General features: G+C 37.9%; 1 protein-coding gene across 2 annotated transcripts in view; it reads left to right on the forward strand.

Moving 5' to 3' along the window:
• The window catches only part of GRM8 (glutamate metabotropic receptor 8), a 763,463-nt gene that overhangs the window by 680,309 nt on the left and 64,980 nt on the right, over nt 1-18,174 (forward strand). For both annotated transcript variants that reach the window (XM_086691127.1, XM_025929777.2), the window contains exon 8: nt 142-1,077. In XM_086691127.1, coding sequence (XP_086547253.1) covers nt 142-1,077 — 936 coding nt within the window. The remainder of the gene's footprint in view (nt 1-141; nt 1,078-18,174) is intronic.

Raw genomic sequence — 18,174 nt, forward strand, 5'->3', positions numbered from 1 at the left:
GGGAAAGAAATGGGGCTCTTATTATGGTAAACTGTATTTGCGCTGTCAGCACTCAATGATTTATTACAAACCTGTGGCTAGGATTAGGATATTATAAATGGGGGGGGAAATGGAAAGCTCATTAATTTTTTATCCCCACAGGTGGAAGACATGCAGTGGGCTAATAGAGAACACACTCACCCGGCGTCTGTCTGCAGTCTGCCCTGTAAGCCTGGGGAGAGGAAGAAAACAGTGAAAGGAGTCCCTTGCTGTTGGCACTGTGAGCGCTGTGAAGGTTACAACTACCAGGTGGATGAGCTCTCCTGTGAACTTTGCCCTTTGGATCAGAGACCAAACATCAACCGCACAGGCTGCCAGCTTATTCCCATCATCAAACTAGAATGGCATTCTCCCTGGGCTGTGGTGCCTGTGTTCGTTGCAATATTGGGAATCATCGCCACCACCTTTGTGATCGTGACCTTTGTCCGCTATAATGACACACCTATTGTAAGGGCTTCGGGACGAGAACTTAGCTATGTGCTCCTAACAGGGATTTTTCTCTGTTATTCAATCACCTTTTTAATGATTGCAGCACCAGATACAATCATATGTTCCTTCCGCCGGATCTTTCTAGGACTTGGCATGTGTTTCAGCTATGCAGCCCTTCTTACCAAAACCAACAGAATCCACCGAATATTTGAGCAGGGCAAGAAATCGGTCACAGCGCCCAAGTTTATTAGTCCAGCATCCCAGCTGGTGATCACTTTCAGCCTCATCTCCGTCCAGCTCCTGGGAGTGTGTGTCTGGTTTGTTGTGGACCCCCCCCACATCATAATTGACTATGGAGAACAGCGGACTCTAGACCCAGAGAATGCCAGGGGAGTGCTCAAGTGTGACATTTCTGATCTCTCACTCATTTGTTCACTGGGGTACAGTATCCTCTTGATGGTCACTTGTACTGTGTATGCCATTAAAACGAGAGGTGTCCCAGAGACTTTCAATGAAGCCAAACCTATTGGATTTACCATGTATACCACCTGCATCATTTGGTTAGCTTTCATTCCCATCTTTTTTGGTACAGCCCAGTCTGCAGAAAAGGTAAGTACAAGAATGCATATGCCAACCCTTCTCTGGATTTAACTTCTTCCTTTAGGATGCTTTCCCACTTTTCTTTTGGCTTACTTATATTCTCTCAAGATGATTCAGTCTATTTTATTCTTATAATCATGAAATCCCTCAAGGTCACTTAACTTTGAATATGTGTTGACTAAGGTTGATTTTCCATGAAGAATGCTTTCATGTGTCCACCTTGGCAGAACTGAAAACTGAAAGATCTCACATTACTTTCTGGGTTTCTCTTCCCAGGTCTGTTATTTACTAAGATGACTGTTTTTTTTTTTTTTTCCTAATGTTAATTAAAAATGAATGGGAGAAAAGAAAGTCAGACATAATTCATAGGGATGAGCTATCCCAGAGATATCCCATTGCATGACAAATGCCTCCTTTTCTGGTTGTAATGTGACTCTGGGAAAAAGCTATTCCTTAATAATTATGATGGTTTTAGTTATGGAGGCAGAGCTTATAGTAGAGCAACAACCACTACAAAAAAAAAAGCTGAAATGGCTTAGTTCGATCTGTGCCATCTTGCTACTTCCCTTCAGCCTCCATTCTTATCACTTTTCCATATGGGAAAGGTGATGTTGAAGGATTTAAAAAAAAGATAGCAATGGGCAGTTATACAAAAAGCAGTTTCTAATTTTTCAGAAGGTGAAGATCAATTAAATCTCTTAAAATAATTTTCTTTTGCCACGAATCTCCAATTAACCTTTCTCACATAAATCACTGCAAGTAAAGAACATCTATATGTGAAAGGGAATACGTGCTGAACTGGATACATGTAGTTTATGTCCAGAAAAGCAGAGAACTAAAGTTAAACATGAATTCCAAGCTTTGGGTAGTTTAACGGAGACAAGCTGTTTTATAAAACAAAGGCAAATGCTATCTTTCTGAATGAATAGTCCTTCAGCCCTAATGTGCATATGAAAAAGTTATTCTCTCAGAATGAGGGTTTAAAGATTCTTCCACTCTCTGTCATCAGAAGTTAGGAGGAAATCAAGCATCCTGGGGGCAATTACATTCCCTAGTCTCTAACATTCCAAGTGAGGTCATGCATGACTCTTGAAATCCCAACTAATTCAGAGGAAAAAGTACTCAACAAGGGCACAGAGAGCTCATTAGTATGAGCATTCATCCCTTACTAGATCAATGTGGCTTTCAACCATGTTTGGACAAAAAAAAAAATGTACTTCAGCAAACTTGCTGCTGAATAGAAAAAACTTACCATGGGTTCCAGACCTGTGACCTTTCATGAGTGAGATGGTCTGATAGAAGTCCATGAATATTTTATGTAGGACCAAGCACATGGCAGGAAAATAAAGTAAGGCAGTTTGACGCTCTAAACCCAATAAACATTATATTTTGACATATGTAGATAGGAATTTATTAGGATCAAACTTGTAAATTTGACTTAGGAGAGAATGCATGAGCTGGAAAATAAATCTCTCAATGTCTGTTGGGTCTGTTTTGATATAGTTAGTTGAACTAGTCAGGGCAAAACAATATTCTTCAGAGTCTGGAAATGTCTGCATTAGGTGAATTATTAATAACATTAAGTGGTACTTGTATTTGTATTTGAACCTAGGACTGCCTTTTTAAATATACTGTTTTATCTGAAAAGGGGCCATAAGTAGTTTATTTTGCTTTCTGGGTAATGAATACTTACCCAGACAAAATCTCCTGAGTTCTGACATCTAACTTCCTTTTCTTTTTCTCTCTCTTGCTTTACATTTTATAAATGATCCTCTACTCTTACTTTTCACATTGTGACTTTCAAGGGCAGTGGGGGTAGAGCAAATACAAATAAGATGATACGTCTGTTTGCATAAGTCTTTCAGTGCCTCAACTTTTAGAATAAATAAAATCATGGTACGACATTAAGCAATTAGTATCATTACAGCAGTGCAAGCATGCATTATACGAATAAGCATTCTTAAGGTATTCGAAAAAAGGTGACCATTGTCTCTCCGAACTAGAATCCTGCTAAACTGGGGCTGTCCCTCAGCAGCAGTGCCGGAAGAAGGAAGAATTTCAGGGTAAAATGGGCAGGAGAATACGCTGAGGGCGGGGAGAGACGGCTGTGCCACCGCGCCGTAATTGCCGCTGAACACGTGTCTGAGACCTGGAGTTTGTGTGTATATTTTCAGGGACAGACATTTCCATGCCTACAGAGGTCTGACTGAATGCTAGACACAATTCATTTTTTTCTTTCTTAGCTTTGTGGAATCAAAGGAAGTCAGAGAAGCACATTGTGAGACAAATTAGAAAATGTGTTAAGTGGATTTATTTTGTTTTCATGATATAATGGAATGTGGAAAAGACTGAAGAACTCAGTAAGAAACGCAAATTGTGGGAATCTTCAGAGCATTGTAATGTCCTTAGATTATTTAGTCAGTCTTAGGAGCTACTGAATTTAGACAGGCTCTGCATCAAGAGCTGTAAGAAGCTAAGATTTGGCTACTGAGGTATTTTATAGAATACAATTATGTGTCATCCTAAGGCTTCACATAAAATTTGCTACCTGCTTGCTATTCTCTGTCAAAATATCCTTACTATTCAAAACAGTACACAAAATGCACGAGAAGATTTCTTTTTCACGTTGCTAAAATAGTTGACGCCGATATTAAAAGTGAATAAAATTCTCTATCTCTAAAAAAAAAAAAAGCTTTATATAAGTGTTATTGACTTGGAGGACCAAAGAGCTGGTCAGTCCTCCATTCTCATTTCTAATGCTCAGCCAATTAGCCCACGTTATCAACTTGAAGTGTTTGTAGCAGGCAATACACACATCCATTAATTCAGTAGATCCTTATTGAGCATTGTGTCCAGTATTGTGCTAATTATTGAGCCCGTGTCAGTCCGCTTCCCTGAGCCTTCCTTGTAAGGCTCAGTCTGGCCGATACCTGCCTGACGCCTGCCAGCACGAGCAAGGTGCCAGGCTCAAAGGCAGGAGAAGATGAAGCTCAAGGGCAGGGGAAGATGGTGAGGAGTCAGATCTGAGATGAGAAAGCAAACAAGAGAGGTATGCATCCTGTAACTGTATGTCAGTGACATAGAATTCATAACACAGGAGACCGCAGAAGAGCAGAATTTCTTTCGGTATGCATTTAATTATGCTTCTTAGAGTAATCTACAAAAGAAAACTCATCTAACCATACAGGTCTCTCTGAAATCATAACAGAAGTAGGAATAAAAGCTAAAATTAGTTGAATAATTTAGACAGATGTTTTGGAAAACCCCTGGGTAAAATCAAATTATAAAGGTACATTTTAGCATTCATAAAGACAGACAGCTCTATGAAGTAAGTCTTTATTCAATGATAAAACACCATTTAATTTCCCCACCTTTTTTTTTTCAGATTTTGAAATCAAGTTGAATCATGTTTTTCCAATAGAAATTAATGACATAATTTATTAGATTTGTACCTACGGCTGCATTCCACTAATTCCTAGTGGAATTTTCTTTTCCTATAGAAAAGTGGTGTGAAGGAAGGGTTGACACACTGAGGCATGGTCATGGACTCATGCAAACTCTCATAATTGTACTGAAAAGACAAAAATAATAAAATAGAATTAGTGCAATAGACAGGACAAGAATCCTCAGGGATGGTGAGGGGCTGTTAGGATGGCAGAAATCTCTTGGATACGTATTTTACCACCTCTAATTGCACTCATAAAGCCAAGGTAATCAGACAAGGGTTATGACATTGCCAAGCTGCAAAGAGCACAGTGCTTCAACCAGATCATTGGGTGGAAAACAAACAAAACACCCTCAAAGCAGAAAAGAAAGCAAAACTCAAAAATTTCAAAAACCCCCATATGCTAAAGCAACCTTTCTTCCCTTGGTGCATCATGGTCCAGTAGCTCAAGTCAGAAACCTGGGAATTGTCTTAGACTCCTCCCTCAGCACTCTCCCACTCTTTTATTTCTTCCTCTCACCTGCAGGTGTCATCCTTGAAAAATTCCTGAGGGGAAAGAGTATCCATTTAATGTATATCTGAGTGAATATGTCTCTTAACATAGAGGCTTTCATGTAGTACCTTCTCAGTGAATGCCTACTCAATGTGTCCACAGAGTGCCTTGCACAATAGCGATCTAATATAATACTGTAATGCTTATTTATGATTTCAATTAGACTGTGATACAATGGGAATCTTATATCTTCATCTTATTGTGATCCCCATTACAACAACTTTTTTTTTTCAGGAAAACAAGTTTCCTCATTCTAATGATGGGCCATATGCATTTCTTTTAAAAAATGTTGTCATCACTTATTCTGAAATAGGACTGCTAAATACGTAGGGAGAAAGGCAAAAAGGAATTATTATAGTTGTCTTAGTTCTGTCTAGAATACAGAGAACAAATGGGATTTGGTGCAATTAATCAAATACTTTTGTCTTATCATCCTTCCCTCGTTCTTTTACTGCATCTGTCTGTTGAAGGGCAGAAGAGTATGGGGGTACAGAGATGGATAATGGGAGTAAGGAAGAGCTTAAGCTCTGGAGAAGGTGGATGTGGGTTCAAATCCTGACTCTGCTAAATTGGCTGGGAAAACGTCGGCAAGGGCTATACTTCTGAAGGTTGTAATAAATTCTCCTGGAGAATGCAAATTCACATGGAAAGCAATATAAAGCAGTCACTTGCCATCTGTACCCAGCCCTACTCTAGAACTCAAGCAGACTTGAGCTCATATCCTCTAGAAAAGGCAGGAAGATGGGTGACTTCAATAAAAACAAATGCTTCTTTTGTCTCATTATGGTGTGTTTTTTGGTACTAATAGATACCTCAGGGTAGTTTTGCTGAGAATGACATGATATGAGTCATGACAGGTGTTTAGCATGTAATAAGTTCATTCCTTGTTGGCTGTTACTATTATTAGGCTATAATTTATGAGGACAGGGATCTCATTTGGTTTTGCTCACCATTATATCCTCATCACCTAGTTGAGGACTGGGCCAGCATAGAGTCTCAAAAAAAAATGTGTTTAACGACTGAATACATTCATATTTATCCAGATAGTTGTCTCAATTTCTCCAGCCTTTTAGACCATGTCTGTGCAGCACCCCCACTCAATGTGTTTTCTAAAATATTAGAGGGGCGCCTGCGTGGCTCAGTCGGTTAAGCGGCCGACTTTGGCTCAGGTCACGATCTCGCGATCCGTGAGTTCGAGCCCCGCGTCGGGCTCTGTGCTGACCGCTCAGAGCCTGGAGCCTGTTTCAGATTCTGTGTCTCCCTCTCTCTCTGACCCTCCCCTGTTCATGCTCTGTCTCTCTCTGTCTCAAAAATAAATAAACGTTAAAAAAAATTTATAAAATATTAGAGATTTACACCAGGGTGTATATCATCCATATTAAGTAAATTAAAGAAGGCAACAAGATCTGTAGGACCCAGCGAATGGGAAGAGAGGATTGTTCCTGCGGCAATGCGTAACTGACTTCCTATATTTAGCCAGAAATACTGGAAAGTGTCATCAGAAATCAATTGCTGAAATATGTTAAATTTGAAAAGTGAGTAACTCTAACAAGAGTTGTGAAAGGTAGTTCTGAAAAGAATGATAAAATTACTGCTGTAGGGAAAAGTTGAGATGAGAAAAGAAGAGCCTGAGAACCCTGTCAATATCACCTAAACGACGATGGAAGTGATTTTTGGAATAGATCAGACCAGAGTAGTTCTCCAGCCACACCTGTCTCTCAGCATTGCTTCATTTCCTTCGACAGGAAGGAAGTGGAAACAGGATAGATTTTTTCTTTGCTAGTCAATGTACTGTCATTTGAAGCAGATGCCTTTGAAGGCTTCAAATAGATGCCGCGGTTTCATGGCATCTATTATCGTGATACCTATTTCAGGTATGGTGGAAGATTGTGTCCAGACGAGATGAGTCATACCACACTAGCATACCAAACCAGAGTTGCAGTCAACTCCAGAAGGGGAAAACCAAATAGAAAAGGGAAAAGGAAAAGCAACCAGAAAAGAAAACATTTATGTAATCTCATTTACGCACTCAGTTAAAATGATATGCTTGTGAAGACACAGAAGGAAAAAATGAAATAAGAAGATTCTAGGGCACAGCGTAGGCAAGCCTGTTAAGTGGCTCTCCTAGAGAAGGCTGCCTTAGTCAGGCTTATTACTTTTTTTCCGGTTGTGCTCCATATTACCACTGCAGAAAATTGCCAACTTACACATTTAGGGCAATTCTTTTGGGGATGCCTATCTTATCTGACAGCATAAAGAAATATTTGCTCAATGAACCTTGCTTAGATTCCATGATCCTACTTTTTTGGGCTCTGAGGATGCTGTGAGGCCTCGGGCTACTTAATTTAAACATTTGGCTGTTAGTGAGACTGTGGTATTTACACATTCATCTTTTTTTTTTTTAATTGAAATTGAATTTGCAAAGGGTTTGAATTTTCTATGCCCAAATTATAATAATTTAATCAACTATACAATTAGATAGTCAACCTGGGAACTTAGTCCTACAGCTAACTCATCTCATTAAAATGGTTTAGCTTTCTTAATATGTTTAAAAATCTAGACTACTAGATTTGATTAAGACTAAAGTGTGAATTTTTTCAGTCATAGTGACCATGACCTTATTTCAGAAATGTTCTAGGGGAATGCCATACAAATAGACTTAATTTTTCTTCTATATAGACAGAACTTTAATGATACCCCAGACTGTTGATAGTACAGAATGCAGTGACTAATTTACTTGTATAACTTCAGATTGCATTTTCCGTGATTCAGTAGATGCTTATATCTTATGGAGCACACAGGGTGCCAGGGAGAGCAGATTGCAAGCAAATAGTTCCTTTTGGCTGTAACCATATCACATTTGTATGTTATGAAATTATTTTTTAAATCTCTAAATGCAGCATCATATGGGTTAGTACCACCCACCCCAAAAGTGTAGAAAATATTTAACCAAATATTAGTATAAATTCCAGGTTATCAAAAGTAAATGCAAAGCAGAGTTATTGGCATCATTAAAAGAAATATAAAAGAAGAAACTTAGTCTGGCTTCTGGTTCACAATATGGGCTGGCATGCACATATATATCCCTTCCCTCTAAGGCAACAGTGAAATTTAAAAAATAAGAAAGAAAAAAAGAATGAAAGAAAAGAAAAAAGAAAAACAGGAAGAAAAAGAGGACAGGAAAGAGAGAGAAAATGGGAAGAAGCCATTATATTTTTAGAGCCAAGATAAGGTAGAACAATTTGGGAAAAGTCTGAAAAATAAAAGTCAAATGGGTATGATTTATAGAGAAATTAAAAGAAGGAAAGCACAACCCAAGAGACACAAATGGTTCTTACCATGACAGTTTCAAATAATTTCTAACCCTGGAGTCAGCATAAAGACCTGACATGGGCATGGGAGTGACCATCAGCAAAATTATTTAAAAAGCTACATTTCAAAATAGCTAGTCCAAGTGAGCTTCTCACTTTCCCTTTCTGTGCCAACTTTTTAAAAATGTTTATTTATTGGGGTGCCTGGGTGGCTCAGTTGGTTGGGTGACCGACTTCAGTCAGGTCATGATCTCACAGCTTGTGAGTTCGAGCTCCGTGTCGGGCTCTGTGCGGACAGCTCAGAGCCTGGAGCCTGCTTCGGATTCTGTGTCTCCTTCTCTCTCTGCCCCTCCCCCACTCATGCTCTGTCTCTCTCTGTCTCAGAAATAAACATTTAAAAAGTTTTTTTTTAAACAAGCATTTTAAATAAACACTTAAAATTTTTTTTTAATGTTTATTTATTTTGATAGATGGAAAGTGAGCAAGGGAGGGGCAGAGAGAGAGGGAGACAGAGAATCCCAATGAGGACTCAAATTCATGAACCCTGAGCTGAAACCGAGGGTCAGATGCTTAACTGACTGAGCCACCCAGGAGTCCCCTCCTTTCTGCTCCAATTTAACAAGGAGAAAGATTACAGGTATTAGAGAATTCTACTCTCAAGAATGGGAATTATCTGATGGTAGGATTATGTTAGTCTACTTGTGTGGGTATAAGGTACTGAGAAAGAAACCACGCAGAATTTGAAGTAACTTTATTTCAGACAGACATGAACAGGTGGGCAATAAGAAATACATCTTCTATACAAGATAGAGATATGATAAAGATCTCAGCTCTTAGATAAAGTTCCTCCTGTGGTGGGTCGTTTTGTGTGCCTTTATCCATGCATCTTCAAGAGAAGCCAGCTGGGTACAACTGTCACCAACGTACACAGGTGTGTCGTCAGCCCTCCCATCCAAGGAAAATGGACCCCACCAATAATCCTTATCAACCAACCTGGCCCTACATCATAATCATACAACAGCCAAGGATGTCATGGTAACTGAAGACCCAATGTCGTTGTTTAAAAAGACACGTACACGCATATAAACACACACATACACACAACAAAACCAGAGGTAATTCAGAAAACGCAAGAGAATTTTTAACAACAGAATTTTAATGAGTGTTCCAGAGAGAATCCAGAGAATATTGAACATACACACATGCATAGGTTGCTGTGGAAAAGATCAATCAGAAAATAAGAAAATGATCCTAGAAATTAAAATATGAATGTGAAAATAAAAAGCTGAACAGTTGAATGTAAATCCGCGATAGCTGGGGTTAAGAGTGGAGATATGAAGGGTGAAATCAGAGGAAGAACCAAGAAGAAAAGGAGGAAAGTGAAAAAAGGAAATCTGAGCAAAAGTTAGCACACCGTGGGGTGCCTTGGCGGCTCAGTCGTTGAGCAGCCGACTTCAGCTCAGGTCATGATCTCACAGTTCATGAGTTCAAGCCCAGCGTCGGGCTCCGTGCTGACAGCTGGAGCCTGGAGCCTGCTTCTGATTCTGTGTCTCCCTCTCTCTCTGCCCCTCCCCCACTCATGCTCTGTCTCTCTCTGTCTCAGAAATAAACATTAAAAAAAATTTTTTTTTTAAAAGCACACTGTGAGAATGGATGCAGGATTCTAAAATATATCTAATAAGCATTGAGAGGAAGAAACAGACAAAGAAGGGAAAGAAATGGCCAGATAAAATAAAATAAAATAAAAAACTAGAAGTTTCACAAATTGAAGAAAGACAATTTTTAAAATTGAAAGGCCCACACATCTCAGTAAAATTGCATTAATTGAGGGAAAATTCTAAGAACTTTTTGAAGGGAGAAAAGATACATACAAGATATGAAAACCAGACCTCATATGCCTCCCTGGATTCTAGAAGGCAATGAGCAAAGACTTTCTAAGGGAAAGTATTTTAAACTTACAATTGTATAGCCAGCCAAACTATCAATCAATGTGAGGCTAAAAATGTATGTGGCTCAGGAAATCTGATGCCTACATATCTCATATATGAATTATTCTAAATGTTATCCAACAAAATAAGAAAAGCATATCTGATATGAGATGAGTAACAGTGGCATTTCATATAACCTCGAAGAAACAAAGGTATTTAAAAAGGGATTATAAAAGGATCTACTGGACCCTAGTGTCTAATTACCCTTTAAAAGGTAGAGTTTTAGTAATTATGGTTATTCCTTCTCTGCAAGCCCAGTCTTGCTACCTGGATGAATCTGAAGGGACTAACATTCAGTAGCCATATACAAAAATCACTTACTTTGTTAGAAGAAATCTGGAAACGAAATACAGAAATATGGAAGTGAATATTAACAGTGTAAGCCCTGTTAAGTTAAAAATATTAACACAACTTTAAAAACTTGGGTGATGACTAAAGAGGGGCAATAGAGAAGTTGTGTAGGCATATTAAGTCACTCACCTTTTACTGAGAGCAGTCAACAGATACAATCCAAATTGATAACCCAAGAGATAAGTGCATGATTTAAACCACAAGAAAAAACAAAACGAAACAAAACAAAAAACATCCTAAAATGTGTTAATTCTCTAGAATAGCATCAGGATATGGGAAGTTGGGTGATGGAGGGTTTTTATTTGAGAAATACTTAGATTTTATTTCATTTAATAAATTTACTTGATAAACATAGAATTGACTGCATAGAGAAAGGTTTAAGTGAAAGTCTCAGGAAAAACCTTTCTAAGACAACATGAATGCATATTCTCATATTGGGGCTTTTGGTATGTAATGTGTATTTTGTGAAAAATCTTTCAGATGCAGAAACGAGTGAGGGATTTTGAATTTGTAAAATGACGTGAGATTTTTTGATCGTCACAGTTTATAAATTCCCTCTTTTTTAGGATTTAGTAATGCCATTACTAAATAAATATTTTTTAAGGGCCACAATTTAAATATTTGTTTACAGTCAGTGATTACATTTGGTTAGAAATAGTTGTTAAATGGAGTGCCTGGGTGGCTAAGTCGGCTAAGCATCTGACTTCGGCTCAGATCATGATCTCATGGTTTGTGGGTTTGAGCCCCCGCATCAGGCTCTGTGCTGAGAGCTCAGAGCCTGAATCCTGCTTCAGATTCTGTGTCTCCTTCTTTCTCTGCTCCTTCCCCACTTGCTCTGTCCCTCTCTGTCTCTCAAAGGTGAATAAATGTTAAAAAAAATTAACTTACAAACATGTGTTAACTGCTATATGAAGGGACCTTTGCTTGGTGTTTAAGAAAAGATGAGTAAGAAGTTTGCTATCAAGTTGTTTAGGGTCAAGAAGGTGGCCAATCCAAGCACATGGATGACCAATACAAGGCAGAATAATATAAATTGAGGCAAAGTGCCTACTCTGAGGTCTTGGGGACACAGACAGAGAAGGAGGAAGGTAGCATATCCTTTTGAGGGATCAAAAAAGTCTGCATGAAGGAGGTGGAAATGAAACAGGTTGTGTGTAAAACCTGTGACTGAAGGGAGTGTTCACCATAGTCACAGGGAGAGGTGGGTGATCTATCCATCCCAACGTACCCTGTTGTTAATATCACTCCTGTTACTCTGAAAAAGTATTTTGGGCACTAAATTATATTGTTACTCATACAATACAATCAGATAACTGGCAGCCATTTTGTGGTGGGACTTAGGCCAAGTTTGTACCGCATTTGCTAGGAACTGAAGTATATTTGAATGTTTCTGAGCATGGATGTATTCTCAGCACAATTCCATTTTGTGAGATTTGTCTGCCCAGTGGTGAGTCAGATGAACTGTAGTGTGCAAGGATAAGAGAAAAGACAATAGCAAGATTATTGAAGAAATCTAGGCAAGATATATTGGGGGCTTGACATGTGGCAGGGGAAAATAGGAGAGACTCATTTCCAATTGAATTGGGAACGGAGGAAGACAGAGTAGGAGGTGAAGCCTTGGCACTGTTTGGTCTTGTGATTCCTAACATTCTCTGTGGCTGCCAGTAGGACTCTGTCTAAAAAAACTTAAAGCAAGTCTGTGGTTTTTCCTCTGGTCTGAGCTAAAGGAGAGAAAGCAATTCTTTTCAATTGCTAATGACTGCATCTAACCAAGTATGGAGAAGGATATTTGGGCCAAAATAGTGAAGTTGGGTAAAAAATCAGTTTGTGGGGACAAAGGCAAAGGTAAGGATACAAGGAAAAAAATCTCTGTTGGACTATGCTTTTCAGTAACCAAATCTGCTACAACATTCAAATGAATTTTGATAGTTGAAATGAAAAAGCAAATTTGTTAGAAATAAAAGTTAAATCATTTCTAAATGACTATTAATCAATTTAAATATATCATCACTTCTGTCATTATGTAAATTTGGGTGTTAAATGGATTTTATATTCCAGTAATCTTGGGCAAATTTTAGGGTAATTTTGGTTTTCTGTTTGTCATGATTGTGACCAGATTCATTCAGTAGTTTTTCCTTTACTATATATCCCCTTTTTGTATAACTTTGGGCACCTTGCATACAAAAATCTGAAGAAGCCAAATTTCAATTATATTTTTTTCTCTCTAAAATCATTCTAAAATGTGATGTGGTGAATCCATGTGGTAATCTGCAAGGTTCTACATTGCAGCAGTGTTCTAAATCTTGTTCACAGGGAGTGATTTTGAACCAATCAAAACCTACACCACTAACTGTAAGTTTATTTGTGTGTTTGTTTGTTAAGGATGACTAGAGGTTGTTCTCATTTTGAAAAAAAAATCTTCTTAGTTCAAAAATTGCAATCAGTTGAATGTTCTCATTGGAATTTTAGACTCGCTGAGTTATTTGCTCAGTCAAGTTATCTCCAGAAAAGTGCCAAGGACTGTAATGTTTTCATCTGTCCGTTGGCCCAAATCCTGTAGACTACAGCTCCTAGTATAACCTTTGCGAGTGTATACCAACACACAGATTTCACACACCATATACACACAGCTTTGTAGAAGATTTCATGTTCTCAGGCAAGATTAAATGTCATATGTTTCTCCTACCAGCTGTTTTTCTCTAAAATTCTCATCCACACAAATTGAATTGAATTGAAAATAGTATTGGTGGATTGTGAGCCTGTCATAAAACCATAAAGTGTTTACATCAGCAGCTTATCACCGTAGCACTGTCCTTTCTTCAACACAACACTTTCCCCGTGTTAAAATGTCCAATCAAACTGCAATGTATTGAACATTTGGTTAGGAACTGAAAGCATGAAATCAAGAATTATATTTGGAATGAAAAAGAAAAATATGTGTAGAAGGTGGCAAGAAAAACAGCAATGACTAGAGACAGTCCATACCATAGCATCATAAAGAATATATCTCCAAAGAAAGCTCTCAAACTACTTCTACCACACTTATTATTTTATAGTGCATTTATAGAGAGAGCACGCAAACATTTGTGATTGCAATGATACCACCATCTTATGTTCTATCCCCTCCCCTGCACTCTGGGAAGCCCTATCGCTTGGAATCTCTTTGTGTTTCTTTGCCTCCTTGATCTCATCTTCCTTCTGCTCAACTTGCCCCTGCTTTTGGCCTTTCTCCCAGGCACCATTCCCGTGGAGCACTCGTCATTCACATGGCTTCTGCTATAAAAGCTACACTCGTGTTTTTGAACGGCTTTCTTAGTGCCTGCTCTTTTACATGCACGCAAATGTTGAATTAAACAATCCCAAACCAGAATCTGAAAGCAATCCAAAACCCAAATTGTGAAATTAAGATATCTAAAACCCAAATTTATCATGTTTGAAACAATCGCTATTTAGTGAATGCCTCCTATGTGCCAAAAACCAGGCTAAGCGCTTTATGTATAAATGATCTCCTTTCATCTCTAAGAGAAGCAGAGAAGTTAAGAATTTTTGCGACCATGAGGTGTGCCTGAGGCTGAACCTATTGTGTTTGACTACAAGTCTCATGATTTTAGCTGCTGCTTTATATTCTCCATTATGCGTAATCTTCATGTTTATTCCCCTCTTGTATCAACATTATCTGTTTTTCAGAGCTCCAAACTTGAGAGCTAGCACAAGATTTCCTCTTCCCTTTTCTCATTTATACTCTGTCAACAAATTATATTACTCCTTTGAAACTGCTCCTAGATCCATTCTTTCCTTTCCACTTCTAAGGCCAAATCCTTAGTCTAAAGCTTCTTCAGTGACATAAGCTGACCTTCTGGACTTGTACCTTGAGAGTGACTTCTAGATTTCTGCCATCTGATGTTATTCCATATGCTTCTTCTGCTTTGTCACTCTTTAAAAAATATTTACTCAGTCAGCCAATTTTACTTAACACCTTTATTCTGCTCAATGCTGAGAACATTGAGGGATGTGGCCTACCTTCATGCATCTAATAGGGGAGACCTCTTTTAAACTGGTAATTATAGAATAGTTACTAAATAAAAATTGTTATAGTTGTTACCAAAGATGCTAGGAAGGGTTCTTTTTTTTTTAAAGTTAACATGTGCATAAAAGGAAACTGAAAACACAAAAAGCAAAAAGCAAAGTCATCCATAATCACAAGCAGTTTACAGTTTGACTTCTAGGTCCCAGAACTGGGCTATGAAGGGTTCTTAAACTAACATTATTTCCTATTGACCATTAACTTTTCAAATCTTGTCTTTCTACTACAGCCTTTCATTTCAATGAAACCAGTGTTCTTACCAAATCAACCAATCCATAAAAATCTTCTTTAACTTACAAAACATTACAGCTTCTGAGCATATATGGACTCTCTCTGGGTATCCATTATTTTACGTTTCCAAATTTGTGTTCTGTGTTCTTGGAGCATGTATGCATCTATGGTTGTATGTATGATTGTATTCCACAAACCCTCTGGGCAGAGAGAATAAGCATAATTCTTTTGTGTTCTTCCTGATTCTCACTTCTTGCTAGCCCCACAATGGCTGTCAAAGTAAGTTGCGAATAGTTGTCAGCTAAAAGGTTGCTGTTGAATTAGATGAACAGGAAAATGATACACATTTTCAAGCCAATTCTGAGTCAGTATGTGCCAGAAAGTGAGTTAGACAAAAGTGGGGATATATTTGGGCTGAATGGTTCTTATCTCCTTCACATCTCTGTAGCCTTGATAAAGCAAGTTATCTCCCTGAAACTCAGTCTCCTCATCTATAAAATGAGGGCTTGACTAGGCGACCTCTCTTCCAACTTCATTTGGAATGTTAGAGCCTAGGGAATAACTGCCTCCAGGATTTTCTCACATTTCTCTGAGGTCCCTAATTCTAAGATGCTCTCATTATAAAAGAAAATTGCCAGTTACATAAGAAATGGCCAAGCACTTGGAGGAGTGACCTAATTTTTAAGCAAATGCATGTGAAAATTATTATGTATATGTAGTGAAGGATGCAGATTAATGCATGAAGCATTTCAGAAAACAAATGTGCTTGAGGCAGCCATCGGTCTCACAAACCTTAATCAAGTGCATTCACATCAACATAGCACGATACAGAAGTATGATCCAGAATCTGAATTACTTTTCCAAAAAGCCCTATGGGGCATGTACTCACACCATATGTTTCTTTCAGTTTTACTGAGATATCTTAGGCAGGAAAATGAAAAAGGCAACTCAATACTCGATATTCCACATTAATTTATAAATTTCTTTGCTCTCTAGTTGAAAAAACAAACAAGAAGGGAGAGCTAGAAGATACAGCCGACAGTAGACATCTTCTAGTTCATCTGATTTTGCTAGTTTAGCTTTTATGTACCTCTTCTTTGGCACATTCTATTCATCATTACTCCTTGTTTATCATTCAAATCATTTCCCCAGCTAGAAATACATGAGCCACTGGCTGGAAGACTTTGATGTGACCCCAGAGAAGTTAATGTGTGAAGTAATCTCTTGTTAGAGATTGATTTTGATTTCACCTCACATTAGTGAGTTCCTTATCCCCTTCTACCACATTTTCTTTGTACTTCTAGTCAATGCAGTATCATAAATCCCTCTGCCACAATGCCTTAGGAAGAGAGAAGGAAATTATGTCTACTAAACAGCCCTCTTGTGACAAATTATAGCGTTGGTAGCAAGAGTCAGTTAAGTTTCCTTGTATACCTGTGAATTTTTTCCCCATTTTATTTTTTTCCCCTAATTTCACTCATCCTGTGGACAGTGGAAGAAAGCTGATGCTTTCAAGTTCTTTTGTAACTGAAAAATATAAAAGCTCTTATTCTCTTGAAAAGTAATTTATGATAGTTTAAAGACTTAATTCAAGTATGGAAACCGTGTAGGTGACAAGAGTTTTCTTCCTATTGGTGGTGAACCTTATAACACCAACAGAGAAATATATATATTTGTCTTGAAACATAAAGGACATATTTCTAGTGCAGAAAATATTTTAAGGTCAATTCTAACTAACCACAATGTGTAGTAGTTAGAAATTGGGCGCTAATTTAAGTAACATCCTGAGAAATTAAATTGCATTCAGTCTAGTTGCATGGGGGCAACATGGTATGGTGGTTACATACAAGTCTTGCTTTGACATTCTGCATCTTCTTCCTTCTCTACATTTTGTGCTAATGCATTTGGGTGCTTGAGACATTTTAAGTTTATATTCTTATTATGTGAATCTGCCCTAACTATAGCACCCTATCCTTTTAGTGTAGACCTAGTCCCAAGCAGATAATAAATGTTTCATATTTTCATCTGGTTTAATGGATTGGGCCTAATTATTCAATACCAATTATTTCATGATTTTGTATTTAAAGTCAAATTATTTTTATGACTGCAATATGACTCTAAATAGTACTAGAGGAGATGTTACAAGTTTGTTTATAAGTTGTTTTATTTTTGTTTTTGTTTGTTTTGGTCCTATTCCCCACTCTTTAATAATATATTCTATCAGGAGATACTCATTAACTGTGTGATTTAAAAAGAAAATTGAGGGGTGCCTGGGTGGCTCAGTCAGTTAAGCATCCGACTTTGGCTCAGGTCATGATCTCACGGTCTGTGAGTTCGAGCCCCACATCAGGCTCTGTGCTGACAGCTCAGAGCCTGGAGCCTGCTTCAGATTCTGTGTCTCCCTCTCTGCCCCTCCCTTGCTCATGCTCTGCCTCTCTCTGTCTCAAAAATAAAGAAAAACATTGAAAAAAAGTTTTTAATAAAAAGAAAATTGCTCTATTTGTAATATATGATTAAAAGCATGAATGATATATTTTATGGAGGAAAACAGCCTCAATTTAATGTCAGTCAATGGAAAATACCTTGATAGTGAAATTCACTTTGATATCATTCCTAGATAAAGTATATAAAGGTCAAACCATTTTTGAATTTACAACCCTCATGTTATAAATTCCTTAAGCATTACTTCTTTTTCAAATTGCTTCACATTCTCTTTTTCAAAATATTACGGTAATTTAAAACTCTTCTATATGATCTGGTATTATACCAAAGGGTCCTTTTTCTTACCACTTCACTACTGGTTTCCTACTGTGTGTTAGGAAGGCATGGATGCTTGCTTAGGTTAGTCTCGTATGCCAAAGAAGCATGCTTCCTTCTGATTCCTGTTAACCAAATATTGATTTTCAGTCATTTAAAATCTGAACAAACTCCAGCTTTTATTTGAAACCATTCCAATATCATCAATTGCATTCATATTTGGGTTTTAGTTTCCTGTAAGAGGTCTTACCAGATGATTCCACAAATTCTCTCTCAGTTCTCCAGGGGAACAATGTCCAGAGTTTCTTTTATCGGTGCTTTTTTAGCAAACCGTAGCTTACAAAGGGATTCTATTTTTCTGAATAGCTTAAATTCCCTTTTTCATA

Source organism: Puma concolor, chromosome A2, assembly GCF_028749965.1.
Source record: "Puma concolor isolate L17-30 chromosome A2, mPumCon1.1.hap2, whole genome shotgun sequence".
NCBI lineage: Eukaryota > Metazoa > Chordata > Mammalia > Carnivora > Felidae > Puma > Puma concolor.